This window comes from Panulirus ornatus, chromosome 8, assembly GCF_036320965.1.
Source record: "Panulirus ornatus isolate Po-2019 chromosome 8, ASM3632096v1, whole genome shotgun sequence".
In the NCBI taxonomy this organism is placed as follows: Eukaryota; Metazoa; Arthropoda; class Malacostraca; order Decapoda; family Palinuridae; genus Panulirus; species Panulirus ornatus.
This window is the reverse complement of record NC_092231.1, coordinates 3,133,935-3,148,803: the sequence shown is the minus strand read 5'-3', so window position 1 is coordinate 3,148,803 and position 14,869 is coordinate 3,133,935. Positions and strand designations below refer to the sequence as shown.

At 40.7% G+C, this 14,869-nt stretch overlaps 1 protein-coding gene across 1 annotated transcript in view; it reads left to right on the top strand.

Annotated features, from left to right (window-relative positions):
* Positions 1–14,869, top strand: part of LOC139749667 (uncharacterized) — a 99,030-nt gene that overhangs the window by 24,026 nt on the left and 60,135 nt on the right. The window contains exons 6-7 of the mRNA XM_071663831.1: positions 667–912; positions 6,396–6,513. Coding sequence (XP_071519932.1) covers positions 667–912; positions 6,396–6,513 — 364 coding nt within the window. The remainder of the gene's footprint in view (positions 1–666; positions 913–6,395; positions 6,514–14,869) is intronic.

Below are 14,869 nucleotides of genomic sequence, written 5' to 3'. Positions count from 1 at the left end.
GTAAATACTTTTCCTAAGTAAGGTGACCCTTGAACTTTGATGAATAAAAAGGTATGAACAGTTTTGATGAATTCTTTTTTTAGATTCAAATTTTGGCAGAGTCATTTTACTTTGAAGGGTTGTTCTTATGTGCCCATCTCTACTTTTTTGGCCACACACTTTAGGTGATGCTTCCGTAATTAATTTGAATGGTGTTCTACTGCCTGTGTGGCATGGCATATTGAGATAATTATTTTCAATGGGAATGCCACCCCTGATGATGTTCGAGATCGTTTCATCTTCGATATCTATTGTGAAAGGGAGCTCTATGACATTAATATTGTGCCAGTCAATCTTCTCATAATATTCCTTTGCATTAGAATTAACAACGGGAACTTTAAAAGGCCTAACACTGCCTCTCTTTTCTTTTCTTGCTTGCAGTACTCTTCTAGCTCACAAACAAAATTTCTTTCATCATGAATGGTGCTAATGAGAATGTTCTCAGGGTACCCGAAGAATGTATTTCTCTGAACAACAGGGATAACATGATATTAATGTTTTGTCAAATTTCTAGGGAGAAACATGATATTAATGTTTAGTCAAATTTCTAGGGAGAATTGTTAAAGTATGGAACTGAAACTTTTTGATTTTACTGTTTTGGTAGATTATTTCTGTGGCTTGTTTCAGGTTATTGGTCAGCCAGCAACAGTGCCTCCAAAAGAACTTTCACCACCTCCTACAGTAGCCAGCCCCTCAAAGCCCAGCCAGGTTGTGCACCCTCAACCGTCAGTAGTACCTCCAGAACCATTAGCGTCACCCACTTACCTTCCCCCTCCAGAATGCACTGTTGATTTAGAAGGATCGTTTTCTTGGTCTATTCCATATCTCAGTGACACAAACTTCAGAGCGGTACCTGTCAGCTGTTTCAGGCATGTAAGTTAATGAGGAGGTTATGTAGATTTCAAGAAATGCCTTCTTTATTTTATTTTCATATTACCATTTAGTTTGTTTAGTTATCTGTTGATTTATTTTTTTCCACATAATGCTACAGCTTTATAGAGTTATTCCATGTATATCCAAGCCTCTGGGAATTGATAGTTGCAAATCAAGGGTTCTCAGCCCCATTTATGCAGGTACTTGCAAGACTTCAGAATTGTTTGAATGGTAGTAGGCTAGGAAGATGACCAGAAAGAATTAAGCACCAGTATCCCAGCCTTTTCTCAACTTGGAGGACTGTGGGCCCCAGTTATGCAAAAATTATTTCCCAGATAAGGTGCATACGTGTTTCCTCTGTAATCATCCCATGGTGTTGAGACTGGAGATAATGAGAGTAGATAGATAGATATTCAGATAGATAAATTGAAGGCAAAACTTAATCATCCTAAAATTAGTGATAAGTGGAAGTAGAGGAGTTAAGAACATCCTCATTACTAAGAATGTTAATATGAATAAAGGGAAGCAGACAATCTTGGACAAGGGATGAAAGGAAGATTAGCGGAGAATAATAAACTTTTGTGAGGGGAAATGAAGAATGGAGGTATGGAAGGAATTGCAGAAAGAAGGTATATATGAAGTGATAATAGGCTAAACAAGGACAGAATACCACAGGAATGAGATAAATCATGCAGAGTGAATAGACAAGTATGAATGATGGTTTTCAGTAAAGATAGAGGATTTGTAGATAATATCCTAGTGAAGATGGTAGCAGAAAATTATACAGCAAAAAGAAATTTGTATGCTGTAGAATGCAAGGGTGGCCTTCTCAAAGTCCTCCAGTCTGATATTGAAGACTGTACACTTGGTATTGAAGACTATTTATTTATTCATACATTATACTTAATCGCTGTCTCCTGCGTTAGCGAGGTAGTGCAAGGACACAGACGAAAGAATGGCCCACCCCACCCACATACACATGTATATACATAAATGCCCACATGCACATATACATACCTATACATTTCAACGTATACATACACAGACATATATACATGTGCATATTCATACTTGCTGCCTTCATCCATTTCCGTTGCCACCGTGCAACACATGAAATGGCACCCCCTCCCCCCGCGTGTGCTCAAGTTAGCGCTAGGAAAAGACAACTAAGGCCACATTCGTTCACACTCAGTCTGTTCCTGTCATGTGTAATGCAGTGAAACCACAGCTCCTTTTCCACATCCAGGCCCCACAAAACTTTCCATGGTTTACCCCAGACGCCCAAGCTCACTTACTCTCACCATTCTCTTCACCCCAACATTCTCTCTTTTCTGAAAACCTCTACAAATCTTCACCTTCACCTCCACAAGATAATGATCAGACATTCCTCCAGTTGCACCTCTAAGCACATTAACATCCAAAAGTCTCTCTTTCACGCACCTATCACCTAACACGTAATCCAATAATGCTCTCTGGCCATCTCTCCTACTTACATACGTATGCTTATATATATCTCTCTTTTTAAACTAGGTATCCCAATCACCGGTCCTTTTTCAGCACACAAATCTACAAGCTCTTCACCATTTCCACTTACAACACTGAACACCCCATGTACACCAATTATTCCCTCAACTGCCACATTACTCACCTTTGCATTCAAATCACCCATCACTATAATCTGGTCTCGTGCATCAAAACTGGTAACACCTCACTCAGCTGCTCCCAAAACACTTGACTGGGAGATGTATGAAAGAAAGAGGCAGGAGGTCAAGAGAAGGGTGCAAGAGGTGAAAAAGAGGACAAGTAAGAGTTGGGGTGAGAGAGTATCATTAGATTTTAGGGAGAATAAAAAGATGTTTTGGAAGGAGGTAAATAAAGTGTGTAAGACAAGGGAACAAATGGGAACATCAGTGAAGGGGGCTAATGGGGAGGTGATAACAAGTAGTGGTGATGTGAGAAAGAGATGGAGTGAGTATTTTGAGGGTTTGTTGAATGTGTTTGATGATAGAGTGGCAGATGTAGGGTGTTTTGGTCAAGGTGGTGTGCAAAGTGAGAAGGTTAGGGAGAATGATTTGGTAAACAGAGCAAAGGTAGTAATAGCTTTGCGGAAGGTGAAAGCTTTCAAGGCAGCTGGTTTGGATGGTATTGCAGTGGAATTTATTAAAAAGGGGGTGACTGTATTGTTGACTGGTTGGTAAGGTTATTTAATGTATGTATGACTCATGGTGAGGTACCTGAGGATTGGCAGAATGCTTGCATAGTGCCATTGTACAAAGGCAAAGGGGATAAAAGTGAGTGCTCAAATTTCAGAGGTATAAGTTTGTTGAGTATTCCTGGTAAATTATATGGGAGGGTATTGATTGAGAGGGTGAAGGCATGTACAGAGCATCAGATTGGGGAAGAGCAGTGTGGTTTCAGAAGTGGTAGAGGATGTGTGGATCAGGTTTTTGCTTTGAAGAATGTATGTGAGAAATACTTAGAAAAGCAAATGGATTTGTATGTAGCATTTATGGATCTGGAGAAGGCATATGATAGAGTTGATAGAGATGCTCTGTGGAAGGTATTAAGAATATATGGTGTGGGAAGTAAGTTGTTAGAAGCAGTGAAAGGTTTTTATCGAGGAGGTAAGGCATGTGTATGAGTATGAAGAGAAGAAAGTGATTGGTTCTCAGTGAATGTTGGTTTGCGGCAGGGGTGCGTGATGTCTCCATGGTTGTTTAATTTGTTTATGGATGGGGTTGTTAGGGAGGTGAATGCAAGAGTTTTGGAAAGAGGAGCAAGTATGCAGTCTGTTGTGGATGAGAGAGCTTAGGAAGTGAGTCAGTTGTTGTTCGCTGATGATACAGCATTGGTGGCTGATTCATGTGAGAAACTGCAGAAGCTTGTGAGTGAGTTTGGTAAAGTCTGTGAAAGAAGAAAGCCGAGACTAAATGTGGATAAGAGCAAGGTTATTAGGTACAGTAGGGTTGATGGACAAGTCAATTGGGAGGTAAGTTTGAATGGAGAAAAACTGGAGGAAATGAAGTGTTTTAGATGTCGGTTGGTGGATTTGGCAGCGGATGGAACCATGGAAGCAGAAATGAATCATAGGATGGGGGAGGGGGCAAAAGTTCTGGGAGTGTTGAAAAATGTGTGGAAGTTGAGAACGTTATCTTGGAAAGCAAAAATGGATATGTTTGAAGGAATAGTTGTTCCAACAATGTTATATGGTTGCGAGGCATGGGCTATAGATAGAGTTGTGCGGAGGAGGGTGGATGTGCTGGAAATGAGATGTTTGAGGACAATTTGTGGTGTGAGGTGGTTTGATCGAGTAAGTAATGAAAGGGTAAGAGAGATGTGTGGTAATAAAAAGAGTGTGGTTGAGAGAGCAGAAGAGGGTGTTTTGAAATGGTTTGGTCACATGGAGAGAATGAGTGAGGAAAGATTGACAAAGATGATATATGTGTCAGAGGTGAAGGGAACGAGGAGAAGTGGGAGACCAAATTGGAGGTGGAAAGATGGAGTGAAAAAGATTTTGAGTGATTGGGGCCTGAACATGCAGGAGGGTGAAAGGCGTGCAAGGAATAGAGTGAATTGGAACGATGTGGTATACCAGGGTCAACGTGCTGTCAGTGGATTGAACCAGGGCATGTGAAGCGCCTGGAGTAAACCATGGAAAGTTGTGTGGGGCCTGGATGTGGAAAGGGAGCTTTGGTTTCGGTGCATTATACATGACAGCTAGAGACTGAGTGTGAACGAATGAGGCCTTTGTTGTCTTTTCTTAGCGCTACCTCGCACACATGCAGGGGGAGGGGTTGTCATTTCATGTGTGGCGGGTTGGCAACGGGAATGAATAAAGGGCAGACAGTATGCATTATGTACATGTTTATATATGTATATGTCTGTGTGTGTATTTATATGTATATGTTGAGATGTATATGTATATATATGTGCGTGTGTGGACATTTATGTATGTACATGTGTATGTGGGTGGTTTGAGCCATTTTTTCTTCTTTTTCCTTGTGCTACCTCTCTAAGTGGGAGACAACTACAAAGTATAATAAATAAATGAATAATCCCCCCCCCCCAAAAAAAAAAAGAATAAAAGGAACAGAAGGGGGCCAGGTGAGGATATTCCCTCAGAGGCCTAGTCCTCTGTTCTTAACACTACGTCGCTAATGTGGGAAAGTAAAATGATGATAATAATATATATTCTTTTTCTTTCATACTGTTTGCCATTTCCCACATTACCAAGGTAGTGTTAAGAACAGAGGACTGGGCCTTTGAGGGAATATTCTCACCTGACCCCCTTCTCCGTTCCTTCCCATGGAAAATTACATTGTTAATGGGATGGTCATGATTAAAGCATTCGGTTGCCCTTGCTTTCTTAGCTAATATGAAAAAATGTATATGAGCATAGTGTAATTTGATGTTCATACTTGTAAGATTAACATTATCTTATGATTACTTATGTACCATGTAATGACTGAGTATAGGAAGATAAGAAGCCTTCTGGAGAGAACTTGAATTGAGCAGTTGAGGATGTAGATTGAACACTGTATGATGAGTTATTTAAATGGTTGGTTGGGAGATAAAGTGGAAGAGGAAATGATAGGTGGACATGGGATCCCATATGTAAGTGCCAGTGGTGAAAGAATATATGGATTGTGTGGAGCAAACATATGTGATGCACTTACTTATTTAAAGTATGAAGGTGTTCATAGATACACTGGCCTCAGACTCAGGTTAAAAAAGAACATGACTGATTTGTTTATGGTAAGAAAAAAAGGCAGTGTGCATGATATAATGATATATAGTCCAGGAGAGAGTTGGTAGTGTTACAATTTATTACGGATATTGTAGGATCAGAAATGTGAAGATAGAAAAAGTTAAAGGCAGAAAATTTGAGGAATGAATGAGTAAAGAATAATTACCATAGAAGTTGGAAAGAAAAGGGAAAGGATAAGGGGAGGCTGAGGCGATGTGGAGGCAGTTTAAAAATGCTTTATTAAAGGGTGCTGTGGAGGTTTGCCTCCACATGATAGTTTAATGATAGATATTGGGAAATGAATGAAGTTGCTACAGCTGTTAGTTGTAAATGATGCGATCACTAACAAAGTCTAAGGAAGACTCGCGTAGATCAATGAGCCATTACAGTGATATATGAATGATGTAGATGTTAGAATTGATTGTGAATGAATGTGAGGTGTATCACTTTACATGCTGAAGAAGTGAGCTTCAGTGGTTGTTTTTGCCTCATCCACCCCACAAAAATTGGGAATGGAGTTAATGATAATAGATAGATAAATAGTTTTTTAAGATTTACCTTGCTTTTATTTGCAAGACTAGTGGTTGTAATAACGCATTAATTTTAACCCAAATTGTTTTTGATTTTCTTGCATGAACTCACCAGTAATTTGAAATGTTCAGTGTGTAAATCCTAATCTTATTGTAAAAAGAGACCTGATTTTTTCACTAATTTGGATAAACTTGATGTACCCCAGGCACCTATGTCTGAATGCTGGGAGCAGATGAGTGCTGGAATGAAGGTTGAGGTTGCCTGTGGAGAAGAAGGTGTCACAAAGGATGCATTCTGGGTGGCTACAGTTGTTGCCATTGCAGGTGAGAATAGAACACTGTAACATCATGGCATAGTTCTGAGAAAATGCTCACAGGAAATGGCTTGAGGACTTACATTGTTCTGTAGGGGCACCCTTGATATCCAATTTGCCTCCCCATTTTTCTGAGGACCTAAAACTGCTAATTCCCATACTGCTATAGGGCCTCAGATATTCACCTTACAATGGGTCATTGGGTGGAACTAATAACTTCATCCATGTGTCCACCTTTTTTACTTAAAAGCAACATGTGATCGGCATTCATTTTCTATGTATCTTTTTTCTGACTTAAACATATGATATTTAAATCATTGTCTTCAGTCTTTTTTTTTTTTGTCTCCTCTCCTTGAATTATTAGCCATAATCATAGATTTCTGTGATTTTCTAATTTGCCATATATCGTTCATGATCATGCAGTATAAACTTTACCGGGTTTCACATGTGCACCTTTCTGATGAATTTATTATCAGTTTTTCTAATTTAGAACATACTTTGTCAGTTACTTTTTTTGTATATTAGCTGAGAGGGCACAGGTTACTAAATCCCCTTATTATGGCCATCTATCTATCTGTATCACTGATACCCTTTCAGTCTGGGAACTCTCATCAAGGGGGTGGCCATGGCAAAAGAATTTCCACTTATCCTTGTCCTTACATGCCCTTGTCACATGCACTATCCCATGCATTCTTCCTCCAGTTCTCTCTCTCTTTAGCATTCTTCCACACTATTTCCCCATGTCACAGGTGGTCTTCCTCACACACCTACCCCTCTAATTGAACTATCGTACACTCTCCTAGTAAACCCCCCAATCTTGCACTCTTTCCACATGTCCAAACCAGCTCAGTGTTATGTTTCACCTCTCTACTTGCCCCTCCACAGTTCATTCTCTCTGCATTCCTTACCATACCACATCTCTTATGCATCCCTTCATTTCTTCATTTCATCTAGTCATGCCACATGCTCCTTTCAAATAGTTCATTTCCGCAGCTTGAATTCTTGCCTTCTTTGACTTCTTCCATGTCCATGTTTCAGCTGCATACATCAGGGTTGGGAGGACTATGCTGTCCTTTAATCCTCTTCTGACTTACATGCTTATGCCTCTACCCTTCATTATTCTGTTTTAGAACCCAGTGACTTATACTATGTACTGCTTTCTCCCTTATCTCTCCTTTCATATCACCAAACGTACCCATGACATCTCCTAAATACTTAAATTATCATACCTCTTGCAGTTTTTCTTCCTCTGTATCCAAAACGCAGATAAGTACACTGTCTTCTTTCAGTTGATATGGTTTTGCAAAATCTTTAACACTATTTCTGTTAAGACACCATAACTACTTTTACTTGCATTTATCTTCAATTGCATATGCTTACGCACATCATAAGGTGTAGAGGTTTTCAAAAAAGAAGAGAGAATGTCGGGGAGAAGAGAGTGGTAGAGTAAGTGAGCTTGGAAAGGAGACTTGTGTAAGGAAGTGCGTGGAGAGATTGAGTATAGAATGGAAAAAGTTGGGAGCAGATGACATGAGGGAAGTGGGTAAGGAATGGGAGGTAATTAGGGAAGCAGTGATGGCATGTGCAAGAGATGCATGTTGTATGATGTGGGCAGATTAGAAAGGTTAATGAGTGGTGGGATGAAGAAGTAAAGTTGTTAGTGAAAGAGAAAAGAAAGATGTTTGGATGATATTTGCAATGAAGGAGTGCAAATGACTGGGAGATATATAAGAGAAAGTAGCAGGAGGTCAAGAGAAAGGTGTGAGGGTTAAAAAAGAGGGCAAATGAGAGTTAGGGTGAGAGAATACTATGATGTTTTAGAAGGCAGTAAATAACGGGTGTTAGACGAGAACAAATGGGAACATCGGTAAAGGGGGAAGTTATAACAGGTAGTAACAAAGTGAGGAAGAAATGGAGTAAGTGTTTTGAAGTGGCAAATATAGGGTGTGTTGGTGTGAAGTGAGAGAGTCAGGGAGAGTAGTTTGGTGAAGAGAGAAGAGGTGCTGAAAACCTAGTGGAAGATGAAAGCCAGCAAGGCAATGGGTTTGGATGGTTTTGCAGTTGAACTTATTAAGAAAGGGGGTGACTATGTTGTTGATTGGTTGGTGAGGACATTCAGGTATGTATGTATCATGGTGAAATGCCTGAGGATTAGTGGAATGCATGTATAGTGCCATTGTAGAAAAGCAAAGAGGATAAAGATGAGTGTTCAAACTAGAGGCATAAGTTTGTTAAGATTCGTGGAAAATTGTATGGGAGGGTATTGATTGAGAGGGTGAAAGCTTGTGCAGAGCATCAGATTGGGAAGAGCAGTGTGATTTTAGAAGTGGTAAAGGATATGTGGATTAAATATTTACTTTGAAGAATGTATGTGAGAAATACTTAGAAAAACAGATGGATTTGTATGTAGCTTTATGGATTTGGAGAAGGCATATGATAGGGTTGATAGAGATACTTTGTGGAAGGCCTTAAGAATTTATGGTGTGGGAGGTAAGGTACTTGAAGCAGTGAGAAGTTTATATTTAGGGTGTAAGGCATGTGCACAAGTAGGAAGAGAGGGGAGTGATTGGTTCCCAGTGAAGGTTGGTCTCTGGCATGGGTGTGTGATGTCCCCATGGGTGTGTAATTTGATTATTGATTGAGTGGTTAGGGAGGTGAATGCAAGAGTTTTGGAGAGAGGGGCAAGTATGCAGTCTGTTGGGGATGAGAAGACCTTGGGAAGCTAATCAATTGTTGTTCACTGATGATACAGCACTGGTGGCTGATTCGAGTGTGAAACTGCAGAAGTTAGTGAGTGAGTTTGGAAAAGTGTGTGAAAGGAGAAAGTTGAGCATAAATGTGAATAATTTTTTTTTTCACACTATTCGCCATCTCCCGCATTAGCGAGGTTGCGTTAAGAACAGAGGACTGGACCTCTGAGGGAATATCCTCACCTGGCCCCCTTCTCTGTCCCTTCTTTTGGAAAATTAAAAAAAAAAACAAAAAAAAACGAGAGGGGAGGATTTCCAGCCCCCCCGCTCCCTTCCTTTTTAGTCGCCTTCTACGACACGCAGGGAATACGTGGGAAGTGTTCTTTCTCCCCTATCCCCAGGGAAATGTGAATAAGAGCAAGGTTATTAGGTTTAGCAGGGTTGAGAGACAAGTTAGTTGGGATGTAAATTTGAATGGAGAAAAATTAGTGTTTTAGATATCTGGGAGTAGACTTGGCAACAAATGGAATGGAATGGAATGGAAGTGGAAGTGAGTCATAGGGTGGGGGAGGGGACGAAGGTTCTGAGAGCGATGAAGAATGATTAGAAAGAAAGAATGTTATCTTAGAGAGCAAAAATCAGTATGTTTGAAGGAATAGTAGTTCTAACAGTGTTATATGGCTACAAGGTATGGGGTATAGATAGGGTTGTATGGAGGAGGGTGGATGTGATGGAAATGAAATGTTTCAGGATGATATGTGATGTGAGGTGGTGTGATTGAGTAGGTAATGAAAGGGTAAGAGAGATGTGTGGAAATAAAAAGAGTGTGGGTGAGAGAGCAGAAGAGGGTGTGTTGAAATGGTTTGGACATATGGAGAGAATGATTGAGGAAAGGTTGAGAAAGAGGATATACGTGTCAGAATTTGAGGGAATAAGGAGAAGTGGGAGACCAAATTGGCGGTGGAAGGATGAAGTGGAAAAGATTTTGAGTGATCAGGGCCTGAACATGCGGGAGGGTGAGAGGCGTGTAAGGAATTGAGTGAATTGAGGAATTGACTGAACCAGGACTTGTGTCCTGTATATATTCTTATGACCTTCCACAAAGCACCTTTGTCAGCCTGTTATATACCTTCTCCAGATCCATAGATGCCACTTACATATCCATCTGATATTCTAATTATTTCTCACACATGTTCTTTTAAGCTAACACCTGATCCACACATCCTCTACCACTTCTGAAACCAAACTGCTTCTCTCCAATCTAATGGTCTGTAGTTGCCTTCACTTTCTCAGCTAGTGCCCTCCCATACTACTCACTAGATATACTCAACAAACTAATACCTCTGTAGTGTGAACACTTACCTGTATCCCCATGGCTTTATACCGTGAGACTATACATGCATTCTGCCAATCCTCAAACACCTCATCATGATCTTTCCATACATTGAAAGTCCTTACCAACCAATTAACATTACATTCACCCCTTTCCTAATGAATTCAGTAGCAATACCATCCAATCCAGTTGCCTTTCTGCATTTCATCTTCCACAAGGCTTTCACCACTTCTCTCTTCACCATACTACACTCCATGAATCTCTCACCTTGATACCACCCTGACCAAAACACCCTCCATCTGCCACTCTGTCATTAGATACATTCATCAATCCTTCAAATTACTCAGTCTATGTCCTCACTTCATCTTTCCTGTATCACTTCCCTTTTTTTCCCCTTCACCTGCCTTAACATTTCCTTATTCTCCTAAAGTTTACTTAAACTCATTCACCCCAACTCTTATTTGCCCTCCTTTTCAATGGCTACACCTTCCTCTTGACCTCTTCCCACTTTCTCTTATGCATCTCCCAATCATTTGCACTTCTTTTCTGTAAGTACCACCCAGACACCTCTCTTTTCTCCTTCACTAGCAACTTCTTCATCCCTCCACTCACTACCCTTTCTAATCTTCCCACCTCCTACCTTTCTCATACCTCATGCATCTCATGCATATGCCATCACTGATTTCCTACATACCTCCCATTACTCACCCACTCCCCTTGCTTCATTTACTCTCACCTCTTGCCATTATACCTTCAATCTCTCTTGGTATATCTTCACACAAGTCTCTTTTCCAAGTTAAGTTACTCTCACCACTCTCTCCTGACATTATTTCCTCTTTTTCGAAAGCCTCTGCAAATCTTCACCCTTGCTTCCTCAAGATAGTGATCAGACATCCCACCAGCTACCTCTCTCAGCATATTTACATCCAGAAGTCTCTCTTTTACATGCCTGTCAATTGATATGTAATCCAATAATGGCATCTGACAGTATCTCCTATTCATGTACATATACCTGTTTATATTCCTCTTTTTAAACCAGATATTCCAAGTCACCAATCATTTTCTGCACACAACTCTACATGTGCATTCGTAACTCTGAATACCTCATGCACCACAATTTTACCGTCAACTGTCACATCACTTACCATGCATGTAAATCACGTATCACTAATACCCAGTCCCTTGCATTGTTCTTCTCATAGTCAGGTTCATAAGCACTAATAATTACCCATCATTAGCTGTCCACTTTCAGTTTTACCCACAGCATTCTAAAATTTGCATCCTTACATGCTATGACTCAGTCCCACAACTCTACTTCAGGTGTATTTCTACTTCTTCCTTGGCTCTTGTCCTCTCACCAACCACTGACTTCACACTTGAAACATTTCTTAAACATTCTTCCCCTTTACCCCTGAAATTTGATTCACTTAGAGCCAGAACATCCAGATTTCTTTTCTCAAATGTACTACATATCTCTCCCCTTTTGTCATCTTCGTTACATCCATACACATATAGACACCCCAGCCTTAATTTTCAAGGAGGAAGAGGACTCCATGACTGGCTCCTTCTTCTGTTTCTTCTTTAAGAAAATTTGATACAAGAGGGGGAGTTCCAGCTCCTCTCTCCCACCCTCTTGCCACATTTCATTGTACACAAGGCTTCACCTTCACCAAACCACTGCCTATGACTCTCTTAACCCCCACCCCCACACTGAACTAGCCAAAGTTCCCTACACTGTGACTATCATCAAACACATTTAACAGTCCTTCAAAATCCACACTTCATCACAACCTTTTATCACTTTCACTTTTGCCCCTTCACCAATGTCCTCATTTGTTCTCGTCTTCTTTTTTTTATGTATACATAATCGTGTTTTAGATATCTGGGAGTGGATCTGGCAGCGGATGGGACCATGGAAGCGGAAGTGGATCATAGGGTGGGGGTGGGGGCAAAAATTCTGGGAGCCTTGAAGAATGTGTGGAAGTCGAGAACATTATCTCGGAAAGCAAAAATGGGTATGTTTGAAGGATTAGTGGTTCCAACAATGTTGTATGGTTGCAAGGGTTGGGCAATGGATAGAGTTGTGCACAGGAGGATGGATGTGCTGGAAATGAGATGTTTGAGGACAATGTGTGGTGTGAGGTGGTTTGATCGAGTAAGTAACGTAAGGGTAAGAGAGATGTGTGGAAATAAAAAGAGCGTGGTTGAGAGAGGAGAAGAGGGTGTTTTGAAATGGTTTGGGCACATGGAGAGAATGAGTGAGGAAAGATTGACCAAGAGGATATATGTGTCGGAGGTGGAGGGAACGAGGAGAAGTGGGAGACCAAATTGGAGGTGGAAAGATGAAGTGAAAAAGATTTTGTGTGATCGGGGCCTGAACATGCAGGAGGGTGAAAGGAGGGCAAGGAATAGAGTGAATTGGATCAATGTGGTATACCGGGGTCGATGTGCTGTCAGTGGATTGAATCAGGGCATTTGAAGCGTCTGGGTTAAACCATGGAAAGCTGTGTAGGTATGTATATTTGCGTGTGTGGACGTATGTATATACATGTGTATGGGGGTGGGTTGGGCCATTTCTTTCGTCTGTTTCCTTGCGCTACCTCGCAAATGCGGGAGACAGCGGAAAAAAAAAACATAATCGCTGTTTCCCGTGTCAGCAAGGTAGTGCCAGGAAAGAGACGAAGATTGGCCCATCCACTCATATATACATGTAGTCACAAAAGTGCCCACATATGCACATATATATACATATCAACAGAAACATACATACACATATGCAGACATTACATATATACACATGTACATATTCATGCTTGCCTTCATCCATTCCTGTCTTACGCACATCATTTACCCACTTCCAAGATATCTTGTTTTCCCTGAAGTTTACTGATACTTGCTCACCCCGTCTCATTTGCCCTCTTTTTCAATCCTCTACCCTTCTTCTTGACCTCCTGCCATTTTTTCTTTTACATCCCCCAATCATTTACACCCTTTTCCTTTAAGTACCATACAAATGCCTCTCTTTTCTCTTTCACTAGCAACTTTACTTTCTCATCCCTCCACTCACTACGCTTTCTAATCTACCCACCTCCCTCCTTTCACTTGCTGCATATATCTCTTGCACATGCTAGCACTGCTTCCCTGAATACCTCCTATTCCTGTTCCACTCCCTTTGCTTCATTTACTCTGACTTTTTACCACTCTGCACTCAATCTCTCCTGGTATTTCTTCACACAAGTCACTTTTCCAAGCTCTCTTACTCTCGCCACTCTTTTCACAGACATTGTTTCTTCTGTTTCAAAAATTATAAATCTTCTTGTTTCATCTGTTTAAAAAACTATAAATCTTCTTGTTTCTTCTGCTTCAAAAGCTATGTCTTCATCCTTACCTCCACAAGATAGTGATCCAACGTCCCACCAGCAGTCCCTTTCAGCACATTTACATCAGAAAGTCTCCCCTTTTCATGCCTATCAATCAGTATGTCATCCAATGATGCTCACTGAACTTATCTTCCACTTCTTTTTAGCATACAACTGTACAGGTTGTTTACCATTTGCATTCATAACATTGAATACCCCATGTGCCCCAGTTATACCCTCAGCTGCCACATTACTTACCTTCACATTTAAATCATCCATTACTAAAACCCAATCTCTTACATCAAAATTGCTGACTCACTTACTCATCTGCTTCAACAACACTTGCCTCTCATGATCTTTTTTGTCATGGCCAGGTGTTTAAGCATTGGTAATCACCCATCTCTCACCATCCACTTTCAGTTTTACCCACATCATCAACTGTACAGGTTGTTTACCATTTGCATTCAGAACATTGAATACCCCATGTGCCCCAGTTATACCCTCAGCTGCCACATTACTTACCTTCACATTTAAATCATCCATTACTAAAACTCAATCTCTTACATCAAAATTGCTGACACACTTACTCATCTGCTTCAACAACACTTGCCTCTCATGATCTTTTTTGTCATGGCCAGGTGTTTAAGCATTGGTAATCACCCATCTCTCACCATCCACTTTCAGTTTTACCCACATCAGTCAAGGATTTTTTTCCTTACACTCTATCACAGACTCCCCTAACTCTTGTTTCAGGGGTAGTTCTACTCCTTCCTTAGCTCTTGTCCTCTCACCAACCCCTGACTACTCCCAGGACATTCCAAACCATTCTTCCCCTTTACCCTTGAGGTTTGTTTCACTCGGAGTCAGAACGTTCATCCACATTTCATTTCTCAAACATACTACCTGTTTGGATGGTATTGCTGTGGAATTTATTAAAAAAGGGGGTGACTGTGTTGTTGACTGGTTGGTGAGGATATTCATTGT